The following is a 25,406-nucleotide window of genomic DNA, read 5'->3' on the forward strand; positions in this document are numbered from 1 at the left end:
TATCATAGTTGATTCGACTATCCAGTGTACGGCAGCAAATTCGAGTTGATAAGTGCATTGCAAAAGAATTTGTTCTAGTCAGAATTAATAAAAAAACGAGATGAATGGCATGGTCAAACCCTATGCATAAAGGGAGGTCAGGCCGATTGATTTCATATGATTGATGACAAAGTGAGCCATTAGGATAAATCGCAAGTACGGGAGCAGGGCGTAACGTGTTGTCGTTAAAAAAATCCCTTCCGGGAATGGGGGGAATAGAGCATCCCACGCGTCCAGCATTTATGAATGGAAGTTGATGGCGACTAAAGAAATGTATACGCAGAAGAATTCCATTTCAATGAATGAATGGTCATCCGGCAGTACCATCGTTCATGAGCGGAGTTGGATTGACTCGGCAACGAGATGGGCAACGTGCCATCGTTCATGAATGAAAGCAGATAGGGAATCGATTCAAGCAGTTAATGCATTTATGCAAAACCTTGATGTAGTAGACAATGTTCACTTAAGCATAATTGACGTTTTGCCAACAAATCATTGTTACTGGTTGTAATATAGTACTGACTTTGGAATTATTGAAGTCACGTCACAATATCTGTTATATTGGTCATTACTTACAAATTGCGTGGGTATGTCTTCCAGGGGAAATGGAAACCGGATGAGAATGCCATTTGATGTCGTAAACATCAATGGAAAAAGACAAGCGAAAAAAATATCAGAAAGATTCGTTCCTGCGTGTCTTCTGGGAAAGTTCATGAATGAACAGAATGAATGAATGAATCCCAGTGAATGGAATAACGCATACATGAAGGATCGATCCACCGAGGACATATCAGCTATATGTATGACAGGATTATGAATAACCCATTCCCGTTTTTTTATTACGGAAATAGAATCCTGCCAATCTACATACCAAAACGCATTAATTTAGTCTTTTGGTGAATAATGCAGCGCCTTGAATTAGTTCCAATCAGACCCATCTTGTTTTCTTTGAGCCATATAAAACGCTGGGAATAAGAGATACATATATTCAAAAGTGTTCATGTCGAGCTGGTTTGATTCAATTTGTCCTTTGCCGTTTCTGACTCCAGATGATACTAGAAGAAAAGTGGAAAGTTTAAAGGCCGCAGTCATTCTAAAAACACATTTTGAGGCAGGTACTCCATACTTCAAAGTATAAAAAGTAAAATTTTGATTCAACCGCACCAGACACACATGCAAAGAACAGTCAGGAAAATGTTACACTTCGAGAAACTGTTTATTGTGGAGTGAAAGAAAATCTGACGAAAGATTTAAGTGGAATTGATTCAATCTCAAACTAATAGACCTTCTGTTGGATGCAGTTGCGGAGGCGGGAAGAAATACGCCATTGAATTTTCTTCTTCCATCGGTGATGGATGAATCTCCTCCATATGTGTTGGTGTGCGCTCCACTGGGAGCGCTGCTAGATATCGTACATCATGACGTCTGATTCCATCCATCGTAGTAAACATTAGAAGGACTCGATGAAGTCGACCTTAACATACTAGGCTCACACATTGTACAGTTTCTATTGGATGATGTGCAAGACTTTGTTGCTGGCCGTTCCCTCACTGAGTAATCGTTCCACGTGCCGCAACTTCCATTCAGCAACAAATCGGAAACCTTTCCGTTAAAGTGCTGCTATTTTTAAACAGTTTTTTTGGGTTCACTTGTCGTAGACAAACTCACGTGCTGGGCCTTTCATACGTCAACATGCCTATATTTATCTTTTGGGCCAACTATTTGGATAACAAAGCAAAATGGCATCACACTAGTGCTGAGCTAAATTGGTACACCTGACTGAATAGGAGAAACGAAAGAATTAAAAAAAGACACAGGAGGAAAACGGAGAGGAAGAAAATATCTTTTTCTTAAGAGTGGAGACGAGAGAAAGTGCTTTGACAGTGCCGAGTGTATGCGTGATGTAGTACGTTGTAATAAGACGCACAAACAAAAAAGGCTAGCGGTAGGTTCGTGGAAATTTGCGTGTAAGATTTCACGATGGCAACTTTCTTTTTCCATTTGAAAATGTTGGCACTCGCAACTCGGTCACATGATGTGGTTGCCTGAACAAAATTTTGTTTTTTCCCTTCCTTGAAATTGTAAGCCTTTACGTCATCAGGTTGTTTCAAGCGGGGATTTTCGTAGAAAATGTGAACGCATTCGGCTACATACGCCGATACAAAATTTGAAACTCAGTGAAAAAACAAAAATATGACCTACCATTTCAAATCCAATTGACATTTCTAGTCGGTTGGTCCCAAATACGATATTATTTAGACATGGAAAATCATAATGTGAAAGGAAATGGAAGAAAACGATCGCTAAATTATGCACAAAAATAAAAAAGCAAAAGGAAAAGAGCAAGCAGCATCGATGAGGGGAAGCTGTGGCTATAAATAATGGCGCGGATTTTTAATTCCGCGGGGCAGCAGAGGCAGAGAGAGTTGACTAACTCCCCGCCGTGAGAGATCGACTGATGTTGGAATAGCGAAATATGCGATGAACTGGGAACATTCGAGAATAATTTTCTCGAATTTGTAGGGCAGCAGTGCAGCTGGCCACCCGTTGGGACACGCAGCACGGGGCTAACTTCTTACCACGGACAGATAAGAAAGAAAAGAGAAAAACAAGACCAAATAAGAATAGGAATCCTTGTGTTCCTTACAACAAAGCGGATGATGTAGCGACAACATGTGAGGGGGGAAACCAAATATTTGAGTCAAAATCTCTGCGGTGGGTCCTCCTCCTGTGTCGGTTAACCCGTCGGTCGGTTCAATGGGAACAAACGCAACAACAATTAACTGTCCCAGTTCAACGCGCAACGAATGGCCATCACCACCATCCGCCCCTATACGGACGACACGCGCATTTATTTTGGGAAAGGATTTTTGGCTGGCTTTCGTGGTTACGGGACAGGAAGAAGGGGAAACAATAACAGCAGGGAAACGTCCCAAACAATCAACACCCACACCCAAAGATAAACGATGTGTGTCTACTACGTACCCGACGACGGACGACCCCAACCGCCGTGAAACAGCAAAAAGCGCAAAAAAGAATAGCAAATGGAAACCCGCTGACAGCCCCAGTCAAAGGGAAAATAAATGCAAAGAAGATGGGCAGGCACTAGCATAAGCTGGTGGAGGGAAATCAAAAGGAAAGAAAATACTATCGGTCGATTTTCCCTTGTGAGCAAAGGAAGAAACTGCCGAATTACCAAACCTCAAATCATGTCTGTCAAACGCAGTCAAACGGCAAACATTTGGGAGGTACGAGTACCAGTATACCTATATACAAGCCTATTGAACTCGAACAGAGAAATCATCCGTTCTTGTATTGTACCATGAATATTTATGACTTTTCTTGGGGGTGTTGTGGTCCGCTGGACCTTTCGTCGAGAACGGGATGATGGAATTAAAATTCCAAATGAAAGAATTTCCTTTTCAGTCGGTCGTAGTCACAGGTGCGTGATAACAAGAGGATTGTTCCTTTCTTGGCTTATGTAACAGATTATGTTTCCTTCAATGTCGTTTTCATCTTCAGTTGTCCGCGTTCCAAAGGAAAAGTCACCAAAACATCGATGACGCTGCGCTGATGTAACAAGAGTTCGACCAGAATAATTACGTCGTGTCTATTACACGGTTGAGTAACAGCAGAAGAAAACGGGGAAATACTCAGAAGAAACGTGACCCATTTTGAAATCCTCTCCTCCTCTGTTCAAAACTGTCTTCTATTTACGGACGCGATGGATTTAATTCGGATGATCCTTTAATGAAATAGAATAATAACTTAAAATTGTCCATCCAAGGGGTCTATTCTCTCTATCCTCTTTATGTTTCTTCCATTTCTCGTTATGTAATCAAATCCTGTAGGGAAATGAACGTCCCTATGTCCCATCCACAACACGATGGGCATACAGCCAGATCGTACTGAAAAGTTAACGTGTTCCTTCACGAAATAATAATAATAGGATAACATCATTTAATCGCCTTTTTTTTCCAACCGAAAGAAAATCTAAATTTCCAAAGAAAAATTTCAGGACGATTAACATAACAAAACAATAATAATTATGATAATAATTATTATAACAATACCGGTAATAAATACTTGGTAAGAGAAATAAGGGGAAAACCTAATAGCCATCTAATTTATCGTGCTGTGACGCAAGGATACCTTGAAGCACAGATTTCGGGGGAAAATTGGCGAAACTATACCCTGCTGTAGATTATGTCGGGAGATTGCAAAGTTCATGAGCATATTTTAATGACGACATAAATCAATCGATGAGCACACGAAAACTCTCAGATAATTTAATATAATATATATTTATCTAAATAATTTCTTATTTTCAATTTTTCGTGACGTGATTTGATCATCAACGGAGGTGCGCACTATCCTCTAAATGACGTTTGCTTATGGAAAACTTTTGCAGATGAGCAACAACTGGTTGTTGGTATCACGTTTCGGCATCACAATGAATGCAGTCCATGAGTTCGTGACGGTTCATGATGTCCATTACTTCTCAACTTTGTGCTAAGGGAAATTCAATTGATAGCCCACGACATTTTTCAGTGATCCATCCAACTCATTTCCATTTTCCATTAGAATTCAAGGAATAAAACAAGAAAATCAGCAAAACTTATACGATAGTTAGGAATGCAAAACGTATAATCTTTTAGGTATTGTGGGCAGGCAATGAAACCAAATCAAATTACATAATACAAAACCGGAAATCGCCTTCTTCTTGGAAAATGAATTTCCCTGAATAAGATAATTGGGACGATCTTCAGCGGAATGTTGTGAATGAAAACGAAACTCGATCCATCTGCTCGATAAACGCCGTACATGTTTAGTCAACCAATAGTTTAATTGGAACATCACGGAGGGGCGTGGGGGGGGGACTGGAAACAAATGACTCGGCACTTGCTGAAAATGCCATGGGATCGAGTCGAGAGTCGTTGGCAATCGTCCGGTGATGAATTGCCAGAGTTAATTACATGATCGTAAATAGGCTAACACAATACCGAGAAACGGTAATATTAGCATAACAGATCGGTCAACGACAACCAGAGCAGCGCGTGGGAGGACAACATAACAAAATGAGCTATAAAGAACCAAAAAAAAAATCAACAGCAAGAAAGAAATCTCTGCCAGAAATGTCGGCCTTTGAAATGTTCGACTCCCAATAAGAGGAATCAACGTATACCAAGAAATGGGGTGAGGGGTGGAGTACAAGATGAGAGAAAGAAATGATTTCGTGAGCTGCGCGATCTTCTTATTCGCCGACCCGCCACCGGTCGTCCCTGCTACTCGTCGCTTTATATAAAAAAGAGCGAGAACTGCAGCCGTTAGTTGAACGGCGACAGTCGACCCGCAAGCATTCAGTCGACCAACATTTTCAGAGTTGACAAACGTCAACATCATACCTTTTCACTCAGCACCACCTTTGCGAATCAACCGATTGCCACCATAAGATCCGATTGCCTTAGTAAACTGTTCAAGTTTAAGCATCGCTAAAAGGTGAGTCTCGACTTCTTTCAATTACATCTTACCTGTCCATCTTCACCTAAGTCGCAAACTTCAATAGCAAATCAAAACCGTTTTCTCTACAAATTAATTTTCTTGCTGAATTTACAAGTCGGTTGAAGACTCTCAATTTTTTGGTCACTGAAAAGGTATGAACTAAGGTATTCCGATCGTGATATTCCTTTAAGTAATTTTTTTTTATCGACATTCCTGCTTGACGTAATTGAGACTAGACACTAGTCGTTCGATTTCATCAAATTTGTCGCTGTTGACTTTCAATCGATTTTTTTTTTTCTGTTTTCGGCTGTGCAAAAATATATGAATCAACACCCGATAAAACGTAAAACGAGATGACTTTTGAAACTGGTTGATGGCGGAATTGTTATTTCTCGTCCACCATCTGTTGCGAGTTGTCAAACTTGTTTTCATTTTTTCTCGTCTTTCTTCCTTGGACTAGCTCAATGTCTGACTCTGAATAAGCGTTTTAGTGATTGGATTTGAATGAATTACATGTAGCTCGTAGTTATCACGTTATCAGGAGGCTTCCATCAGGGATTGCTCTAGTTCATTTATTCCGTCCACTAATTCTTCTTCTTCATGGCGGGCAACATTTACTAGCCCATCTTCACTAAGAAGGGAAAAATAGAAGATAAATGTGCTTGTGTTGTTGTCGACCGGATTTGGTTGTCACTCAGGACGTTTGCCGACTTTGACTTCGCCTCGTCGGCACTGCTCCTGCTGATAATGATGCAACAGTCCTGTACAGCATCAGCAGTTAATGCACTGGTCATATCCGTCGCCGTGACGAGAATACGTGATGAACCAATACACTCGACTCTAAGGCAGCACCTGCAAAATACTGTACACTAGTAGCAGGAAGAAAGAAAACAATAATGCATTTCTTGATTATTGTAATCTATTATGTAGTTCCGCTACTTTGCCGAGAAAAAGGAGTCCCAGACTCCCATCAGTAATTCTATTCGATGCGGGTTTCGCTTGTTTATTTTTCACTTTTCATCTCGTCTACCGTGAAAAGCGCTACTGTTTGTGCACTCCTCTACAAAGTAGGCCCTACTAGCTCAGTATTTTATGACAGACGCTCGTCGACTCCAGTCGTCCTTGGATTTTTCGACGGATATTGTAGCAGAAATCGATCAAATAATTTCCGTGCGGTAATATCATCTATGGAGCGCTATACTCCGGTCATAAACGAAATACTACGTAATATCTTAATGCCGTCGTCCACTGTTGCCGCATATTATAGCTACACGAAACCGCGCGAAATTGAAATTCGAATCAAACAACAACAAAGTTGATCGGGTCCAATTGCATTAGCTCCGACAGAATCCCAGCGTCTTAGGATGGCTGGCGCATTGTCGGGTTTTATTGATAATTACAATGTCAATTTCTTTGTGTGAAATGAAAATTTGCTTTCAACAAAAACTGTAAGTTTAGTTTCAGGAAGATTTACTTTCGGTTTCTGTAATGTCGCCAAAGAGATAAGTACGCACATATTTGTCAAGAATCGAACCCGGATTGCCATTAAGATAAGAAAAAAGATCACGAAACCGGTTCAAGAATACAAATGACGTCCGGGAACGGTAAAAAAAAACTGAAAATTCGCTAACACATTTCCGAACTGAGATCTTACCAACCGGTTTCGCTATTCCTAATAGAATGTCTACAGTCATTTTACTCTTTTCTTTTTTTTTGTTTTTTTTTTTTTTTTTGAGGTGGGGGGGATCTGATGTAACAGCGCCCGTTTCGTGCCGCCCAAAAACCGCCGAGTCGGTTATTGGAGGTGCAGCGTGTGTCCAAATGATAGATGAGATTCGTCCCCCCCTCCCTCCACCCTGTATTCCGTCAACGATTGGCCTAGGTCGGGGATTTCCTTCACTTTCTTCTTCTTTGCTTCCTCGATCTTTGGCATCGATAATATCTAACTGACATATCCTTATGCAACTCTAATAATAGGGTCACACAATTCCGTGGTTTCTGCTGGTGGACGGAGATTTAAACATACGTTGCCTTGGTGGTGAGGGAGGATTGAGGGAATTTTTGGAATTTTTTCTTTTATCTCACCATCCTTGACCTGGTAGAAAGAATTAAAAGGTATTACCTTTTGGTCCAGGATAGACAAGGTTTTCTCATCCATCATTCCATTCCGTTCAGTCTTCCCTTCCATCATTCTGGTGCTGTTGGATTTTCTTTAACATCAGAGTTGAAACTTTCTTTCTTTTAAGGAGATCTTTTGATGGATGGGACTTGCTTCTGTCCAACCCTGAACACTCCCTCCAGCAGCACAACCCCGACAACAAATGAATTGTTGTTGTTAGGGCAAACAGGCACATCCAGTGCAGTTCTCTCGTCCCTACTGCATGTACATTTGAATGTACAATTTAGTGAACCCGAGTGAACCACAGATATACCTTGCCAGTATACTGGCTTCAATGATTGTGTAGGCTACTCACCGAATACTTTGCTTATGTATCACCATCCGCATGCTGGATGCTGATGTCTCTTTCTATTGAGAGGCCAATGCCCCCTCTTTCTGACTTCAAAATTGGCACAGTCCATATGGCAGCTCTTGAATACGACTGGAATGGGGTAGATGATGGATAAACAATCAGGAATTTTCTGAGGTAAGCCTAAAAAAGGGGGACAGTAGACAAGATAGAAAAATTGCAGAATCAATTGAGCAACAACAACACGATGTATAATGAATGAGAATCAAATTGATGTCATATCATTTCGCCGTATGGTAGTATATTTAGGAGATCCCGATTCCTATGAATTTTGTGAAACGTCAACGAAAGTGTCTGGTGTGTTGCTGTACAACAAATCTCCGGTTTCTTTTTATTGCCCGGCGTATCGCCTTGCAGCTGCTCTAACACGTCGAATAACTCGACTGCGACCAGCATGGGGTTCCATTGCACAAAAGCACACGATGATGATGGGCCAATCACCCGAGCCGATGCTGTTGCTGCATGCTGCAATTCTAAACATGCGGATAATAACGACGACTTATTATTACGTGACCAAACGGGCGGGCGGGCCAGCCAGCGGAGACAGAAGAAACGATAGGAGCGGAGAGAAACATTATTTGGCACACGGGAAATGTAAATTCTTTGAGACGAATGCGAGATATTAGGGAAAACGGAGGAACTCGAATAGACTGCTGTTGCTGCAGGGCTCTCGGATTCTCTTGGTCCCGTTGAGCTGCTGCGGCGGTGCCATGAAAAACCCCATCGTAAAATGTGTGTCTGCCTTTTGTCGTGGCTCTGCTGATGGCGCAATCGTGATCGATTGTGCAGCGCTGGCGCGTTTCAGACCCGCGGTGATGCAACACGTTACAACACATCAAATGTGGCCACACTTTTCAGCAGTTCACTCGCTAACTGGGACGAAAACCGATTGAACTGGCCTTTCGTTTATAGGCTAGGTGAAAAAATATTCCGACTTTTGCTGCAGGCGTCTCAGTATCTGCCTATTGACTGCTGACAATGGTCAGCAATCATGCAACCAGTTGTGTCATAAATCATTGACGTTAAGTCATCAAACGGTCAAAGAGTCACTGAACGTTGTTGTCATGGCGGGTCAGAAAAGATTCGGAGAAATCCAACAAGTTCTTGGAAAATGGGATCCTGACAGCAAATGTATAGATTTACTAAAGGCCGAAATCCAGCAGCGACTGTTTGCTTCGTTCTTTATATTCGTAGAATTGAGAGAAAGTTGGATGATTTTATTTAATTTGCCAATTGAAAATGTAAAAAATAAGGACGTCACTTTGAAAGACGACAACGATGAGTTGCTGTGGAATTTCCACCAACATTCCATGGCCCATATCGGGCGGCACTCTCTCCGATCGAATGAAGGTCTCAAATGGACAGTAACAACAACTGCAATGAGCCAATGAGCCAAAATAACAGCCGTGCGATTCGCGGATGTCACCAATAAGAGCGGCAGTGCTGCCAAACAGAAAAAGCCCTGAGCTCTAAACAGGGAAACTCGGGGAAACTGGCAAAATTGAGAGAAACCAGACAGACCAAACTGAGTGAAATGTGCAGCTGAACCACAAGATATGAAATTGACCGTGCTCAACTGACAGCTGCTCTTTCAATAATTTCCGAGGCGCACGGATTCAAATTTCTTCGAGTAAATAAATCATCACTCTATGATCTCCCAACGCCAAGTAAGGTTATTACTTAGAGAGGGGAAGACGGCATTCTGTTATCTAACGTGATTGCTATGTAATTTTCTTAATTGTTATCCAGATCAACAGTATCAAACAAAATCGCAATAAATCGATAAGAATAAATGGTCTGTTTTTGAAAAAAAGTTGAAATGTGACATTTTATTAGCCGATTGTGACGTGCTGCGTGAGTGGAGCCAATCTATTTTTAGTTGAAAGAACAGAAAGCTCCGAGCAGTTCCTGGACGACGACGAGCCATGGTCGAGACACAATGGCAATTAAATAATCATATCGTCGCCAAAAGATTGTCAAAGGGGCACAACACTATAAGCTAATGGAAAGTCATAACCACAGGATATGGTGGAGACTGGAGAAGAGGAGGTGGACTGGGTTGTCTGACAATAGCAACGAAAAGATGATTGAGCTCGATGCAACTTGTAAATTAATTTTAACAATTTGGAAATCATTGCGTTCGCCAATAACAAACGCCATCTGCGTGAAATCTATAAAGAACCCATTTCGGGACATTACGGTTTCTAAAGCAAAAAACACCGCGCTTTAGTTGCCGTGATTTTGCATATTGTAAAGTTGGCACTGACCTGCTGAGTCAAGACAGAGTGGCAGCCTACCAAAAATTTGGATTCATCCAGCGGGTTCTATCCCTATTCAAGATCAGCAGATCATCTGTCTTTGGGATTCTTGGAAAAGATCGGAGAAAAATAGATCGAGGGGGGAAATATTCCGTTGTCTGTCAAAATTAAGAGCCAGTGCGTTTTGTACCAGGGTTTTGCTACTTTGTCAAAACAGGTCCAAGACGCCATAGAATCTCAGAAACTGCTATGCTGATATCATAAGGCGTCGTGTATGGAATCAATTTTGTCCTGCGGACTTTTCGTTGTTGTTGTGTGATTGATTGTCACCGCGTCACGTCAGACGACAAACAACAAAATGGACGTCACATTAGAAATTATTACGTGAATTTCTTTAAAGAATTTGGGGCATTTCGCGATCCTGTTTATACGAAGCGGCAATTCGAAGAAAATGTCTACCAGCATCGACCAGATGATAATACCATGTCTAAATGTGAAGGCATTAATTAAACAGCAGCAACCTTTTGACAGATACAAAATAAAATATTGAAATGAAAAAAACAAAAAGCAAACGGAAAGCTAAAATAAGGACCGTGCGATTCCCGGAAGGAAATCGTAACGCGCCAAACACGAAAACAATAAACTGTGAAATCTTGGCAACTCCACATCGAAAAATCAATCATCACAAATACCCGAAATGAGATTCACATTCGAGTTGTATCCAGTTATTTATTCCCTGAAGGAAAAATGATTTCCAAACCAATTTTATATAATTTCCCATCATTTCGACGTTTGCTGGTGCTGTCGAGTGATTCATCCATCACTCGCCTGTGGAACGGCCACCGATTGTGTTGAAACCAAAGATGGCGTATGATTAGCCTCAAATTCCTTTGTGTGTGACACATCAGCAGCAGCCGTCGTGAAATGAACAGCGCTACTATTATGTAAAAACAAACTCGGCCATGTTTTCTTTTGGTTTGAGTTCTTCTACGATAGAAAAAGGTCTAAAAAAAGTAAAGAAAATCAATAACTTATGGACGGATGACGAATGGGCTGTAAATCAATTAAATTGACGCGAACCATTAACTAGAACGTTGGATTATTCGAACGAGATCCTGTGTGCCGATCCCGCACGGTCCAGTGCAGCATCCTGGTCGTGTCATCTTTCTGGTCCCCGACTGGCGAGGAATGATGAACGGGCCCAGCATTAGTCAAAGCGCCAATCGCTGGCCGAACGGACCAACCGGGGACTCTTTTCTTCTTTGCAGACGCGAACAGCATCAAGGAAAAGTCTCATCCATCTATAGTCAGTCGGCGGAGAGACGTGGGAAAAATCGACGTCGGCCACTGTTGTTTCATCAGACGTTCAAGAGACACAACTCTACAAGCGAACGGTGCTGAATATTCGTCATTTTATTCAAATAAATCACCCAGCAGCCGTCAGTCATAGCAAAATCGTCTGTTTTTATCACGGAGGCGGCACGTTTAAAACGAACTTTGGAAACAAATCTAAAAAGAAGAAGAAGATGACGAAAATGAGAAAAACAAATACGACGACAAAATCGAAGAATCCAAAAATCCAAAAATCGAGTCGTGACATCCGCTTTGTGTCTCCCGTTCTCTCCAGCACACACTTATACATCATCATCACGGACAGCACGTGTCGGCTTGCTCTGTGTGTCTCCGTCCGGGAAACCCAGTTTTGGAATGTAAGTCGTGAGGGACCGGGACAAAAGAGACGACGACAATAAAAGATGAATAAGGGGGAAAAAAAGAGAAGCAAATTGAATCGAAAATGTGTGGCCGAGACAAATGAAAAACAAACAAGTTTACAGCCTGGAAAATTTATGGAGATTTCAAAATAAAAAACAAAACAAAACGCCCTATTTTTCTAAACATAGAAAGAAAATTCAGAAGAGCAGCAGAAAAATGCAAATTCCGTTCGGCGTCTCAATCGACGAATTTCGCTTCATCATCAACGGTCGAATCGCCGCAGACTTTTCTGTAGAATTCGGAATTTCATTAGTCAAAGACGCTAGAGCTCGGATGCGATGTTATTACGTCAAAGGCTAGAAGGGAATCAAGTGTCGGCGTCTTTCTGGATCTAGTGGTCCTTTGCTGCTTTTTCATGGATTGCGACATGTTCAGTGCGTCACTCGGAAGCTGCATGCTGGTTCATTGTTTACGTGGAGTCAAATTCGTTTTCTTTGACATTGTACCCAATTTGTTTTTAGTCGAACTAAGAACACGACGACAGCACAATCGACATGCTGAAACTTGCTGCTGGAAATCCCGCTGCTAGCTGATTGGACACTGGATCAGAGCTGCTGATGGTTAATTATACTAACTGACGTCGGAGAAATATTAATTCGCCGCGATGTGTATAAAAGGCCTACTGAATTCGTTCATTCAAACATCACGACGGTCATAGATAATAATGTGAGTCACTGGTCCTGATGGCTGAATGGAAGAAACGGCCAGCAGCAGGCGCGTTTTCTCGCTGATTCGATATCTCTGATGCTGACAATTCCCGGGATTTCCTGGAACCAGGATGTCGTATAATGGGATATTTGGCACGCGTTGGCTGCAGTTAAGTCAAAAAACGAAAATCTGGTCGCGCATCTATTCATCTGCTGTAAGTATTTAATGGCCACGGATATTATAAGAAAAGGGAAAAGAAAAAGAGACGAGAGGTACAAACGCGAGTCTCTGTGCGTGTGTTGCTGTGCCGGGTCTCTATAGTCTAGTCTTGTCTGTTGGACGATTGCCGAAGGATAGAATGAAACAGAAAGAGAAAGGGGAGGAAAGAGGAGGGCGAAGGAATGAGAGAATGGAGCGAGAAGAGAATTTCCTTTTTTTCTTATTTTTTTAAAAAAGAAAGAAAATGGGAAAACATAACACGCGCTACCATTCGACCAGGTCTCGCCAGTCTTCCACTGACCGGCATCGACTCCGCACCTCACACAAAAACGGCACCGAGCCAAAATCTGTTGACGATCCGATCCTCGCGTCGTGTGTGATTCCATTTGTGTCGTCCAGCATCATTTGTTACTGGAATACGAAATTACCGAGGGAAATTCAGTTCCGTTTCGAGACGTGACGATTTTCGTGCAATCAAAAAAAAAACATAAATCCAAAAAACAAAACAAAAAGTGGTGGTGCCCATCATTTGACTTTTGTTCTCCTCCTATCTCCTTGCACAGAGTGTCACCTTTAAAGGTATCCCATAGGCGGCACGCTGGTGAATTTTAAAACAAGATTTTCATTATTCTCGTTTTTTTCTTTTGTTTTGTTTTCTTTTCTTTTCTCTGTTTCGTCGCTGCAGCAGCCGAATGACAGCAGCGTCAGCCAATTCCGCCATCATGAGCCGTCATCAGCACCAGCAGCAGCAACAACAAGGCCGGATGATGACGACAACAACCCTGACCGCAACCGTCCCGACGATATTGCTCCTCCTGTCGACATTCTCATCGCTGATGGCAGCAGGTAAAACAAACAATACGCCATGCAGTGACATCACTGTTTCCGTCACGTCTGTTGGTTCATGTCGACTGCTGACTCGTTCGGCGACGAGCGGCAATTAAGTGGAAAAGGAAGGAAGCAATGAATGAGCTCGGTTATTTAGGCTGGCGCCGCGTGCAATAATCGTAGGCATACATCCAGGGTTGTTCTTTTCCGTGAGTGTTGGCCCCATAAAGCCGCATTGACATTCGTGCCAATTTCTCCAGCAGCCATTGTTTCATTCGTGTCCATTTGAGGTACATTATAGGTGCGGCAACTCGCAGTAGGCTACAATCAAAGTTGAATATTCATAACGAACCGATAACGGACTAGCAAATATAATATGCCACGCAGCACGAGGGTTTGGTTCCGCTGTCAAAGGGCGCAGTTTGCGTCGCCAGTTGTATAACCGTCAAAACAAACGACACTTTTAGAATCGTAAATGTGCTGTAGGAAAAGAAGAAGAAGAAAAAAGAGGCGCGTAGTTTTATGGGGATTTTTTAGAAAACCAAGACAATAAAATCCATCGGAGACGACGCAACAAAAAATCAACAAACGCCTTGAATAGATAAAAAAACGCACCTACCAATTGTGAATTCTCCAATTCTCCATTGAAATCCTGACGCATTCGATGTGTAAAATTTCATTTCAGTTCTTTGATATAAGGAATATTGAATATTGAGTGTGGAAATGGGATCATGCGGCCAAGGTATGGCGGACAAATGAACCAAAGCCAGAAATAATTGGAAAAAGGAGAACCCCAAAAAAGTAAAAAAAAAAAATCTCAAAAGCCAAGAAAAAGTCGAAAAAGTCGAAAAAGAAAAAATCTATAGAGAAAAGAGGGTTTGGTTATTCTCTCTCTTTATTCCCTGGGCTTGTTGTGCATCCATAAAACGAGTGGAATGCCTGTCCATCTTAATAACAGTCATCATCAACAGAGATACCCCCGTATCTTTGCTGGGGTCTCTGCTGGTCCTCTCACGAGTTGGAAAAGGGTTTCACCTTGTTTCCCTCACACCACACGACAACACCCCGTCCCAGTGCCCTTTTCCCTTTGGGTTTTTGAGCTGATGGAGAAATTGGGGGTGGGCTGGGCTGGGCTGGGCTGCTGGATCGCATCGAGAGGGACAGCAGAGGGAGGCCATCCCGTCTCTGTGAACCTATAACATGTTGCACATGTAGTGGTGGTGGCGTCGTACAACAGACTCTGATGCTGTCTCTCTCTGCGTGACGCCAACCACCATCACCATGCAGGGACCATCAACTTGTAAAGTGTTTCTTCTTTTTCTTAGCCTCTCTCTCGATCTCTCTTCTCTCTCTCTTTCTCTTGTTGGATGGTAACGGGCTGTTGTTGTAATAGTATAGTAGCCTAGTGGTTGGTGTTGCTGTATAGTTTTTGAGCGTAGTCGTAGTAGTAGTAGTAGTGGTGGTGGTGGCAGGAGCCGAGTATAGTACACTAAAAATAGAAATGACTTTTGGACGCGAGAGCATCTATAGGGGACGGACGGAGGGTTTCTTCTTCTACTTTTGCCTTGGATGATTTCAAACGTCACTATAGGACAGACAATGTATGTTAGGTGAAGAGCCGACCTTCTCTTGACCGTCTGGCATCGCTGACTGTCTCTCCTCCTCCTCTCACCAAGTCTAAACGCAGACGGCGGGAGGTCAACGTCATCCTCGGTTCACTTGTTGCTATATTTAACGTTTTCCCATCACGCCGATGCGCTGGATGGCGCTGGATGGAGTTAGAGAGAGAGAGAAAGAAACAACTGCCATCATGGACTCGATAATCGGACCGGAGGAACGAGGAACGAAATGCTGGGTCTCCGTTTCAACTTGTATACGCGGGATTGGAATGAATGAATTCATTAGCGACAGACTAGAAAGAGGCCACCATAGAAAATGGCTTGTATAGCGCTAGCTGCTAGCTGCGGGGGTAAATATATTTTCGCGTATTTACCGGCGTTTGAAGTTGGCCAAGTTATTCCCGTGGCCGCAGCAGATCGAGACAAGCAGCACCGAGCGTTTAGACTCGAGAGGCGGCCGGTCGTTAATTTTTACACCCTCCCATAATCACGTAAGCCATCGAGTTAAGACGGGACGAGACGGGACGAGACGGGAGAGGGAAAGAGAGAAGAAAAGAACACCGAAATAAATAAGACCCGGCAAAACATCACAGACACAACATAACAAAACAACCCGAAATAATCAGAATAATTAACGAGCTAATGAACCGACAGTTCCGGCACAACAACCTCGCGAGTTTCCAAAGAGTTTTCTCTCTTCTTTTTTTTCTTTTCTTTTCTTTATTTTTGTGGTTTTCGTTTCTTCAGCAACGATCCTCCCTCCACGTTTCGTTATTCCCTCGCATTTCGGCCCATTTCTTTTTATCGTCTCCCGCCATCTCCGAATTTTGAAATTCCTCGTCACATTCAATTGTCCTTTTCCCTCCGTGCGAGAGAGGAGGAGGACGACGAAACGACGATTGCGCGATGCCAATTAGAAAATTACAGCAGACGAGCGGAACGGATGAAATTCAAGCCAAAAAACACAATCGATGCGTGTGTGTGTGTATACATCGATGAGTCTGGGGGGAAGAATCTGATCCAGCACCGACAAAATCACACGGACGAAAACAAAACACACGCACAGGAATTAATGGAATATCGAACCGGATGTCGATGATGATGGAAAGGCGAGATGGAAGTCATTGGAATCCCATCCAACTTGCAGTCTGGTTATATCTCTTATATTAATCTTACACAAATCAAAGTCAATAATAATCCAATCAAACACACACACACCACAATTGTCTGTTCCACAATCCTGACGCGTTGCGCGCAGACAATCAAATTCGGCGACAGTTGAAGGTCCGAGGGAAATCGGCACTTTTTTAAAATTTGTGTCTTCCCTCCGGCCACTGCTGTTGGTTGTTTCACGCTGCGCAGAAACGGCAGGAGGACGCAAAGTGATGAACGATTGGGCCTTGTTTGTTTTCGAATTGTCGGCATCGGACGCCGCGTTTATTTATTGCCTTTCACGCCGAGAAGGAACACGGCCGATCCTCCCGCACAGCAAGATCTCGTGGTCTGTGTAACACAACGTATGTAAACACTTGACTAGTCTAATCCTTCATTTTCCCGCATTGGTCGATAAGGTGGACAGGGATGTCGATTAACGACGGGGCACTCATCTTGTCGTCTTGTCTGTTTGTTATCTTGGGCGGTGGCCGGGCTGTTATTGTTTCGCCTGCGCAACACTAACGGAGTTGGGGTCCCGATCGGCGGTGGCCGCGTGTCGTCGAGTGTGGCACGACAAGGTAAGGGGGGGGGGGGGAAGGGGGGCTGGAAATAGATCTTCTAGTCTCAGCAGCCGATGTCTCGGCTCTTTTGCGCTGGCCAGCGAAAATCAAACAAAAACGACGGAACGAGATTTTGTGGCAACATGTCGAAATCGAATCAGCGAATTTAAAAAAACAAAAAAAAACCAGCGACAACTCGACTCGGAATCTCAGCGGAAAAAAGTCTAAACGTCTAATTCTATGAATAGACAAAGTATAATTGCTGCACGTGCCGTGCCGTTTAGACCTCGGCTGTCATTCCAAAACTGTTTCCCGTAGCCGACCACGCCTATATTGAATTATTTGGATGCGGGATGAAACGAACGATTCATCACCGTCAAAGCGACTTGACGTCACAGAGACTTGACGTTTCTACGTGCAACAAAGAGAAACGAATAAAACAAACACAACATTTCTTCTTTTTTCTTAAATAAATAGAGCGAGGTAGCTTGCAAGTTTCCTATTTTGTGGTGCACGTAATCATTCAACTTTGGCTCATACACAACGAGAATAAGGAAATAATAAAGAGAACGTTGAAAGTAGCGAGGAAGTTGTTTGAAATAATGACACTTACCAATTTTCTGTGGAAAAAAGGTGGACTATAGATTCACATGAAGAATGGGTATAGGTGCGACAGTATCCTATTATGACTGCTGATTAGTATTATAAAGGTAACAAGCTTGTTGGCAAGAAAACAATACGCCATCACAAGTGAATAAGAGAAAACCACATGTCTGAAACCAAGGAAAGAACACGGCACCTATTCAACGCTGTTCAACCGTGTTCAACGCCAAATTTCAAATCTAAATTTCAGTAATCACGTATTTGATGTCAGCAGACAACACATCAAAACAATTTCACCAGCAAATAAGAATCATTACATTGGAACCGCTTGTGCTTGCTGCTGATTGGCGACAAACTGACCACGACTTTTTCAAATTTCCCTACCGTGAGCAAATGAAAAGAGTTGGAACGGTGTGAAAAATCATAAAATTCACTTTCTAATTCAATTCAAATCTAATTCAAATTCCCTTTAACCGTCTAGCAGACGACGAGATAAGAAAAGACGATTACACCCCCCAAGTGATCTGTATAGTATCTGCCACACGAAATAGTTTCTCGGTTATTTCACTATAGACACTAGTTACTCTCGTTGAATCGTCACGTTTTCTTCAAGTAAATTAAAAGTTAAATAATTAAGTTGTAATGGTTTATTCGAGGGCGATTGGAGACTGGAGTGTCGAAAATCCATCAAAAGTTTTACGAAGTTTTACAACCAGCACCAACTTTATGTGATGTTTGCTGATTGGAAAAGTTGACGAGTCGAACAGAGTTGCTTGTGTACATTAGGTTGATGTCAGCCATTGCTAAAGTGAAGTTCCTCTTGACGAAATCTGTAAATTTAGCTACGACTGCTAAGTGGTAGTGAAACTGTTTGTCTCGTCTGTTTTGCAATTTGCACCGATCGCTGCTGGTGACCGAGTCCCGCGTGAGTGGGGAGTATAGACAAGCAACAGAAGCCGCGAGCTATACCAAAAGAAAAAAGACGTGGGCAGCAGCAACGTACACCACACACAGGCAATGGTGCTGTGCCACTCACGTTGTCAGACCGGATCTGCTTCGTCTCGTCTGTAATAAAAAATGGCGTGACGTAACGTCTCCCGAATTTAGTGCGATCATCTAAATTACCGGTACCGGTGCTGTTGAAATGGTTTGATCCAGGGTCCGCGGCGGTGATGGCGGCCGATGTGTCGGACGGAACGACTTGCACCTTCACGTCGAGAAACTACGCGGTCGGCGACGTCTGGTACCCGCGACTGGGCCAACGCGGAGCCCTTCACTGCGTCGCCTGCATCTGCCAAGAGGTAAAATGGTTTCAAATAATAAGGCCAATTTAGTTATTGCGAGCCTTGCTGCATTGATTTGATTTCTCCTTTTATTTCTTCTCCCAATCCCCAAAGGGCGGCAAAATCAACTGCACCATTCACGAATGCGGCGGCCAGGATTGCGCCTCGCCCGAGTCGGCCGCCACCAACGAATGCTGCGTCCACTGTTCCAGTAAGTCTTTCATTTTTGAAGGCACAAAGTTTGCATGTTATTAGGCGTGCTGAGCGGCCAATTATAGACAACTTTACGGGAATTTAGAGTAGGCGTCGACCAAAGCAACAGAACAACAAACGGGCTATTTTTCTGTTTCTATATTTGTCTGTTTTTCGACTGCACGAGAAATATCATTTCGACTAAAACGCTAAAACGAATCAAAATTTGGTTGCCATCATTTAGAAGAGGCCACGAAATCGACGACGACGACTCTGACGGCGGCTTCGACCCGTCCGGCCCCTTTCTACCCGGAGGAAGTTCCAGTGTCTTCGTTCTCGTCTTCGGATCTCAGCGGCAGTTCGACGTCGTCGGGCGTCACCTGCTTGCACAACGGCAACGTCTACCGCCACAAGGAGCGATTCACGTCGTCCAACGTCGGTCTCAAACCGGAGCACGCCGACCAGTGCGTCCAGTGCTCTTGCGAGGTCAGTTGCAGCGCCATTTTTCCAACATTTAGAAAAATAAAAAAGTAAAAACGGGGTTTGCTCGTGTCATCGGAGCTTAAAATCATATCGGCGAAGCTGATCCGCGGCATCCGGCCGTTTGCCAGTCGTTTGGCCGAACCGGTTCGATCGGGATGGTTGTGGGAAAACACATGGCAAATGGAATCAGTTAGTTGAGATGAGAATTGCTGGGGCTGTACTGCTGCTGTATAGATGCTGCTGTAGGCAGGCCAGCAGCGAGCAAAGAATTCGATTCAAAGACGAAAGAGAAACCGACTGCTGCTGAATTTAGGTAATCAGTTGTCGAGTGGAATGTGATATCGACGACGTTGATGCAGCACGGAGAGAAGGGAAACAAATTGATGGAGAGGAGGAATTTCCCCTTCTGGGTTTCTTTCTCGTGTCGTTGACGATGGCATTGGGCTGGAATGTTGTCGATGGCCGGTCGGTCGATGGCTCTGATGGTCCGTCCCCGCGTGACGATCGGGTGCTGGCGGCGTGAGACGTTGCAGACGCGTGCGCTCAGCAGTCCCGTATTTCACTCTTCTTTTGATGCGTCTAAATGTGCGCGCGTGTGTCTTGCACGGTCCTCGGCTATTAGCATATTATTGTATACGCCACCTCGCCGCCGCCGCCACCGCCACCGATACGCACTGCTGCTGTGCCCCCGTTTCTGTGCTGTGCGTTGCGTTCATTTTATTCTTTCTTCTTTTCTTTCTCTTTTCTCTCTCTCTCTCCTCGAACGGCCGTCGTGAGCAGAATTCTTAATGTGATTCTTTCCCCTTTTTCCAGCAGTCTGTTTTTGTGTACGGAATCTTCCTCATCTTCCTATAATACTGTCCAAACTCCAAACGATCCGCCCTATCCGCAACGGCGACGGGTTATTCGACGGTCGGGCCCTTTTCTCCGACCTGACCAATTTTTGTTTTTTGTTTTGGTTTTCTTTTCCATTTGATTCCGCTGGATGGTTTCGATTTTTTAGGATTTTTATTATTGCCTTCGGTCGACCACGCAGAGAGTTTTTCTTTCTAAAAATAGAAAGAAAAGGGGGCGAGCACGACCTCGCACCTTTCCCAGCGTGAAACAACCCGGCGGCGGCCGCCCCGCCTGTTTGTCTACAGTTTCTCTTTGACGTCGTTGGCTGGCCGTGCTGGCCCGTGCTGGCCGCATCTCCTCGTGGCACTAGAATATAGTAACGTGCGTACAACTATTTGACTGCTGAGGGGAAACTTCGGAATGAAATGGCCAGGCCAACCTCATCGGGCCGATGAGGCCATCAACGGAAGGCGAAGGCTAAAAGAAGAAGACGCGCAACGGCATCACAAAGCATCAAATCATCGTCGGAGAAGTGCACGACGGTAATAGAGGCCCAACCAAATAGATGCCAGGATAGAAGAAGAAGAAGAAGAAGAATTTGATATTTCGATATTTTATATGCGGATGGAGGGGGGGGGATAGAATAAGGCAAAGGCGCATTTGCATGACATCTCCATAATTTTCAATTCTTGAAACACCCGCGTGTCCGTCTACCCGAGTCCCGCTTCGATATATTTATAGACATCAACATATTCATACTTAGGTAAAAACATCACGCCCTGCTGTTGTCTGCCGTTATTGTTGCGTCTCTTGTTGTTGTCTGTGCTGGGCCGAGCCATAGAAATTCTGATTGTTTTTTATTGTTATGATCGCAACGTCCAAAACTCTCTCCCTCCCTCCCTTCCCCCCCGCTCTTTAACCTACTATCACACACGGCCGCGCGGCTGCGTGCTGGACGGGTATATAGAGGATCCGCCTGGCGGGCCGGGTGCTGGCTAACCTAAAACCGAATCACATCCCAACAGTTGAGGGGCTCTTCTTCTTCGGCCGCTGCTGCTGGCATCGTCCACTATGTCGAGTTGACGTAACTGAGCCACTAAAAGAAAACGACTGGCTGCTGCTGCGCTGCTGCCAGCCGATGATGCCAAAACGGTAGCCGCATATCCCAAACACGAAAGATCGAGACCCGTCCGCGTCCTCCATCAAGAGCAATGAAAGGACAAAAGGGCCTTGTCGACTTTGCGCTCATCCAATGATGGATATATCCAATCCAATATAGTATACCCAGCATCAGTTCATTCTTATCGGAGAACAACCTGGAAATGTCGATTTTATAGAAATTATTGGTTCAAATAAGTTGATTTCGGCCTTTTTTTCGAGGTCGAATAATGCGAGTCGGCGATTTTCGCTCATTGGGAAACCTAAAAATAGATGCGACTGGGCCAACGATGATCAAGATTCCGAGATGGAGCTGGACGTCGAGAACTCGAGATGAGAGGTCACGTCAAATGGGAGTGGCCCAGCCATGCAGCCTGGATGGGTGGAAAACGAGGGGCAGCACGGCTATATAGCTCTGGCGCGGATGTAACATTCAAAAGTCGCGTCTCCGTGGCTTTGCGCTTGGATTTTGGAAGGGTTTTTTACGAGTTACCACCAAGTCGTGGAACAACAACGCCAAAAACAGCAGACAAAAAGGAAACCGGACCACACCGGTTCGCTCATCAACTGCAGATGGAAAAGGGAAATCGTGTCTGATGAATACGTTGCAAGTTGTTTCACGGCGATGAAACTCGATATGCTCGTAAATATACAAACGAAGCAACGACTAAATAGTAAATACAAGATGATGCAGCCAGCAGAATGAATGCCCCAAAACAATAACTATTAGAGAATACCAATACCTGCCGTATCCAGGATTCCAGGTGGAGCGGTAAATCACGACTGACGTCCATCGCACAATCCCTTTTCTTCTTCTTCTTGTTCTTTCTTCTTTCTTCTCTTTTTCTTGTTCTCGCGTTTCTTCTCCTTTTTTTCCTTGTTGCGCCTTGGTCGTTATTTTCTTGATTAGATCAAGGCGGAAAAACCAACGCCGATCGAACGCCAGAAAAAAGTGCGTGAACTTGAAATCCATTCGACGACTAACGGCTACCGAAATTTTTCTTTCGTTTTCGTTCCGGCTCGTGCGGAAATGGATGCACACCACAGGGAGGAATGGTCATGTGCCAACTGAAAGATTGCCCAAAAGTGGACTGCGACAACCCCATCCGAACCAAGGACGATTGTTGCCCGGTTTGTCCAGGTACGAGTAATTCAGCAGCTTGAATCAAACTGATCCATTCCAAAACTGTGCATGTTATTCCATCTATTGTACAGTATATCACCTAATATATTACTATGTCATTGGATCAATCAAACAGATCCGGCTGGCAGAGTGGACGAGATGGACAATTCGCCCGTCATTATCCAGCAGCAGCCGGACGGAACCAACAGCAAGTTGGAGGACTGCATCTCCGGCGGGCGGTACGTCTCTATAAATCTTTTCGCGCTCCTCCTCCTACATTCCCGTGTACATTCCGTCACGCTGTTTTGTTGTTCCCGCTGTCAATTGAGACGCAACATTTGGGCCATTACGACGACGACGACTGGTGACGTCTAACTTCTTCTCTTTCTCCTCAACGTTTTGTAGATATTACCTGCACGGGACGACTTGGCACCCGGTGATGGGTCCATTTGGGCCAATGGACTGCGTCAATTGCAAATGCAAATCTGGCAGGATCGAATGCCAACGGCTGGAATGTCCCAGTCGGCCGGCGCTCAACTGCGAAAGGCCCGTCAAAGTCGCCGGCCGCTGCTGCCCCGTCTGTCCGCTCGAGGGAGACATCCAAGGTGCGCACATCTATTGAAATGGATGATCCTTATTCATCCGCCGTGTTGTTGTTGATCCTGTATTACTCATTGGCTGCAAGTCGTTAAAGCCGAGTTAAATAAGCCGAGTAAAAGCCAGTCCGCATGCAATGGGCTGGCCTTGTGATCTTTGGCCGCCAAATCGGGTCTCTTTCTCTCTCTCTTCCGGTTCATCCAGCTCTTCCGCGTTGGTCCTTCTGACGTCTGCGTTTATTCTCGTGCCAGCAGGTCCCGTGACGCCGCTCCTGTCATCTTCGCCCATCACTGGGACGCGGTCCAACATCCAAGCCACATCTGGAATCGGCAGCGGCCGGAACAAGACGCCGTCAGCAGGTCGCCCCATGTCGCCTCCTTCCTCGTCTTCGCTCATCAAATCGTCCACTCATCACGGCAACTTCACCCTGTGCTTGCCCAGAGAATACGACGTCGTCGTCTACCGGGCGCAGGGCGGTGGCAACGCCTCCGAGTTCATTCAGGTAATAAACTATAAACCATCACGTGCAGTTGTCGTCTCCCCAGCACCGAAAACAAACCCACGCCAGCCTCCGACTCTTGGCTGCTGGCTCGGCTCCTTGATATCAGCAGACGTCGTAAAAGAAGCGGCACCGCCATCAATCCCGCCATTCCCTCGCCCCATCTCGCCCCATCTCGCGATTGTCAAAGTGTCGGGCTGACTTGTGTCGCCGGCACGTTTTGTGTTGTTGTGCATGAGCGATCGAAACGTGATAAAAAGCAAAAGATGCTGCATTCCCGGCACAAGACGCGGGCGGCACAGAGTCTTAAAGTGTTGATTATCTGCTGCTGGATTCAAATGCTGATTCTCTTGTTTTTGCTGGCCGTTACTGTCGTCGCCCCGTGACTTTGCAGTACATTTTCCAGCAAGTGGTCAACGGCCAGGCCATCGAGCACCACCTGTGGATGCTGCAACCGACCGTGACAACCTACAAAGTCCAGGATCTGACCAGGGACCAGTCGGAGGCCTTACGTCAACGCTTTCGCTTCGTCCTTCTCGGCGCCACCGCCACCAGTAAGTAGCCCAGCTCCCATCAGCCATATAGCCTACGTATAAAGCCCAGCAGTCGTCTTGTTTTGTCTTGTTCTCACTGTCAATATTAACTGAAATCTGCATCTGCCCGCAGAGCACGTCAAACGCTTCACCAAAAGGGAAAAGAAACTCAAACCCAAATGCCTGCCCAATTCCGGATGCCCCAAGAAGATCCGACGACTGGAGCGCAACCTCGCCTTCCAGGAGGTGACCAGCCGCAAGGGATGTTTGCCCATCGAAGTCGAGGCCAACACTCGCTGAATCAAGTCACCCATACTTTTGTCACGGTTGGCCATCGAAACAATTGGATCAGTCTAAACGTTATTTACTCGAACCTCCATCAACTTTTGCAATATCAACTGAACTCAATGCAAAGAACACATACCCTATATCTAGTATCTCTTACGATTTCATTGCCCGTACTGCAGTGGTTACTTCCGCTTTACATCAATCAAATGATCTGTTTCAATGACAGTTGTCTGACGGCAAACAATTATTTATCTATCTGTATCAATGTGTAATTTGGCATTTTTCTCTGATTGTACACTCCACTTAAAAAATCGTCAAAAACAAGAGGCAAGTGGATGAATCGCCCCCTTTAGTTCCAATATTTTACAACCTGGTTATAATTGCTATTCTACTTTTCTGTTCTCTCGTGATTCTGATTTCGGTGGAACTTTGAATGTGTTTTCGCCAATGAATGACTCATTGTTGATATGTTTGACTTTTATGTTGTGTTGATGTTCTCTGGTTGTGTCTTAAGCTGTAAGCTTACGATATCAAATTACTTGTCAATTTCACCTCTCTCGTGCTGGACACGGATAATTCCATGCTGGTCGTCCATCCATCCATTACCGTCATCACCACCACCCGAAAAATCACCGTTGAGGACGGATTGTGACGTTTAGAATGACGAGGCTTCGTTGATCG

At 44.4% G+C, this 25,406-nt stretch overlaps 1 protein-coding gene across 3 annotated transcripts; it reads left to right on the forward strand.

Annotated features, from left to right (window-relative positions):
* The first annotated feature begins 5,300 nt into the window (after positions 1 to 5,300).
* LOC124350609 (kielin/chordin-like protein) lies at positions 5,301 to 24,842 on the forward strand. Of its 3 annotated transcripts, none has more exons than XM_046801392.1 (11): positions 5,301 to 5,538; positions 13,653 to 13,813; positions 18,891 to 19,033; positions 19,130 to 19,226; positions 19,452 to 19,693; positions 22,733 to 22,826; positions 22,945 to 23,047; positions 23,214 to 23,413; positions 23,660 to 23,907; positions 24,299 to 24,458; positions 24,571 to 24,842. In XM_046801392.1, exons 2-11 carry the CDS (start codon positions 13,660 to 13,662, stop codon positions 24,735 to 24,737), a joined length of 1,608 nt encoding a protein of 535 aa, XP_046657348.1. In that variant the 5' UTR covers positions 5,301 to 5,538; positions 13,653 to 13,659; the 3' UTR covers positions 24,738 to 24,842. The 3 variants fall into 3 exon arrangements, with proteins under 3 accessions (XP_046657348.1, XP_046657347.1, XP_046657346.1); XM_046801391.1 differs by lacking the exon at positions 5,301 to 5,538 and adding an exon at positions 13,251 to 13,546 and having other exon boundaries at positions 13,650 to 13,813; XM_046801390.1 differs by lacking the exon at positions 5,301 to 5,538 and adding an exon at positions 13,251 to 13,546.
* The last annotated feature ends 564 nt before the right edge of the window (positions 24,843 to 25,406 follow it).

This window comes from Daphnia pulicaria, chromosome 7, assembly GCF_021234035.1.
Source record: "Daphnia pulicaria isolate SC F1-1A chromosome 7, SC_F0-13Bv2, whole genome shotgun sequence".
Classification (NCBI taxonomy): Eukaryota; Metazoa; Arthropoda; class Branchiopoda; order Diplostraca; family Daphniidae; genus Daphnia; species Daphnia pulicaria.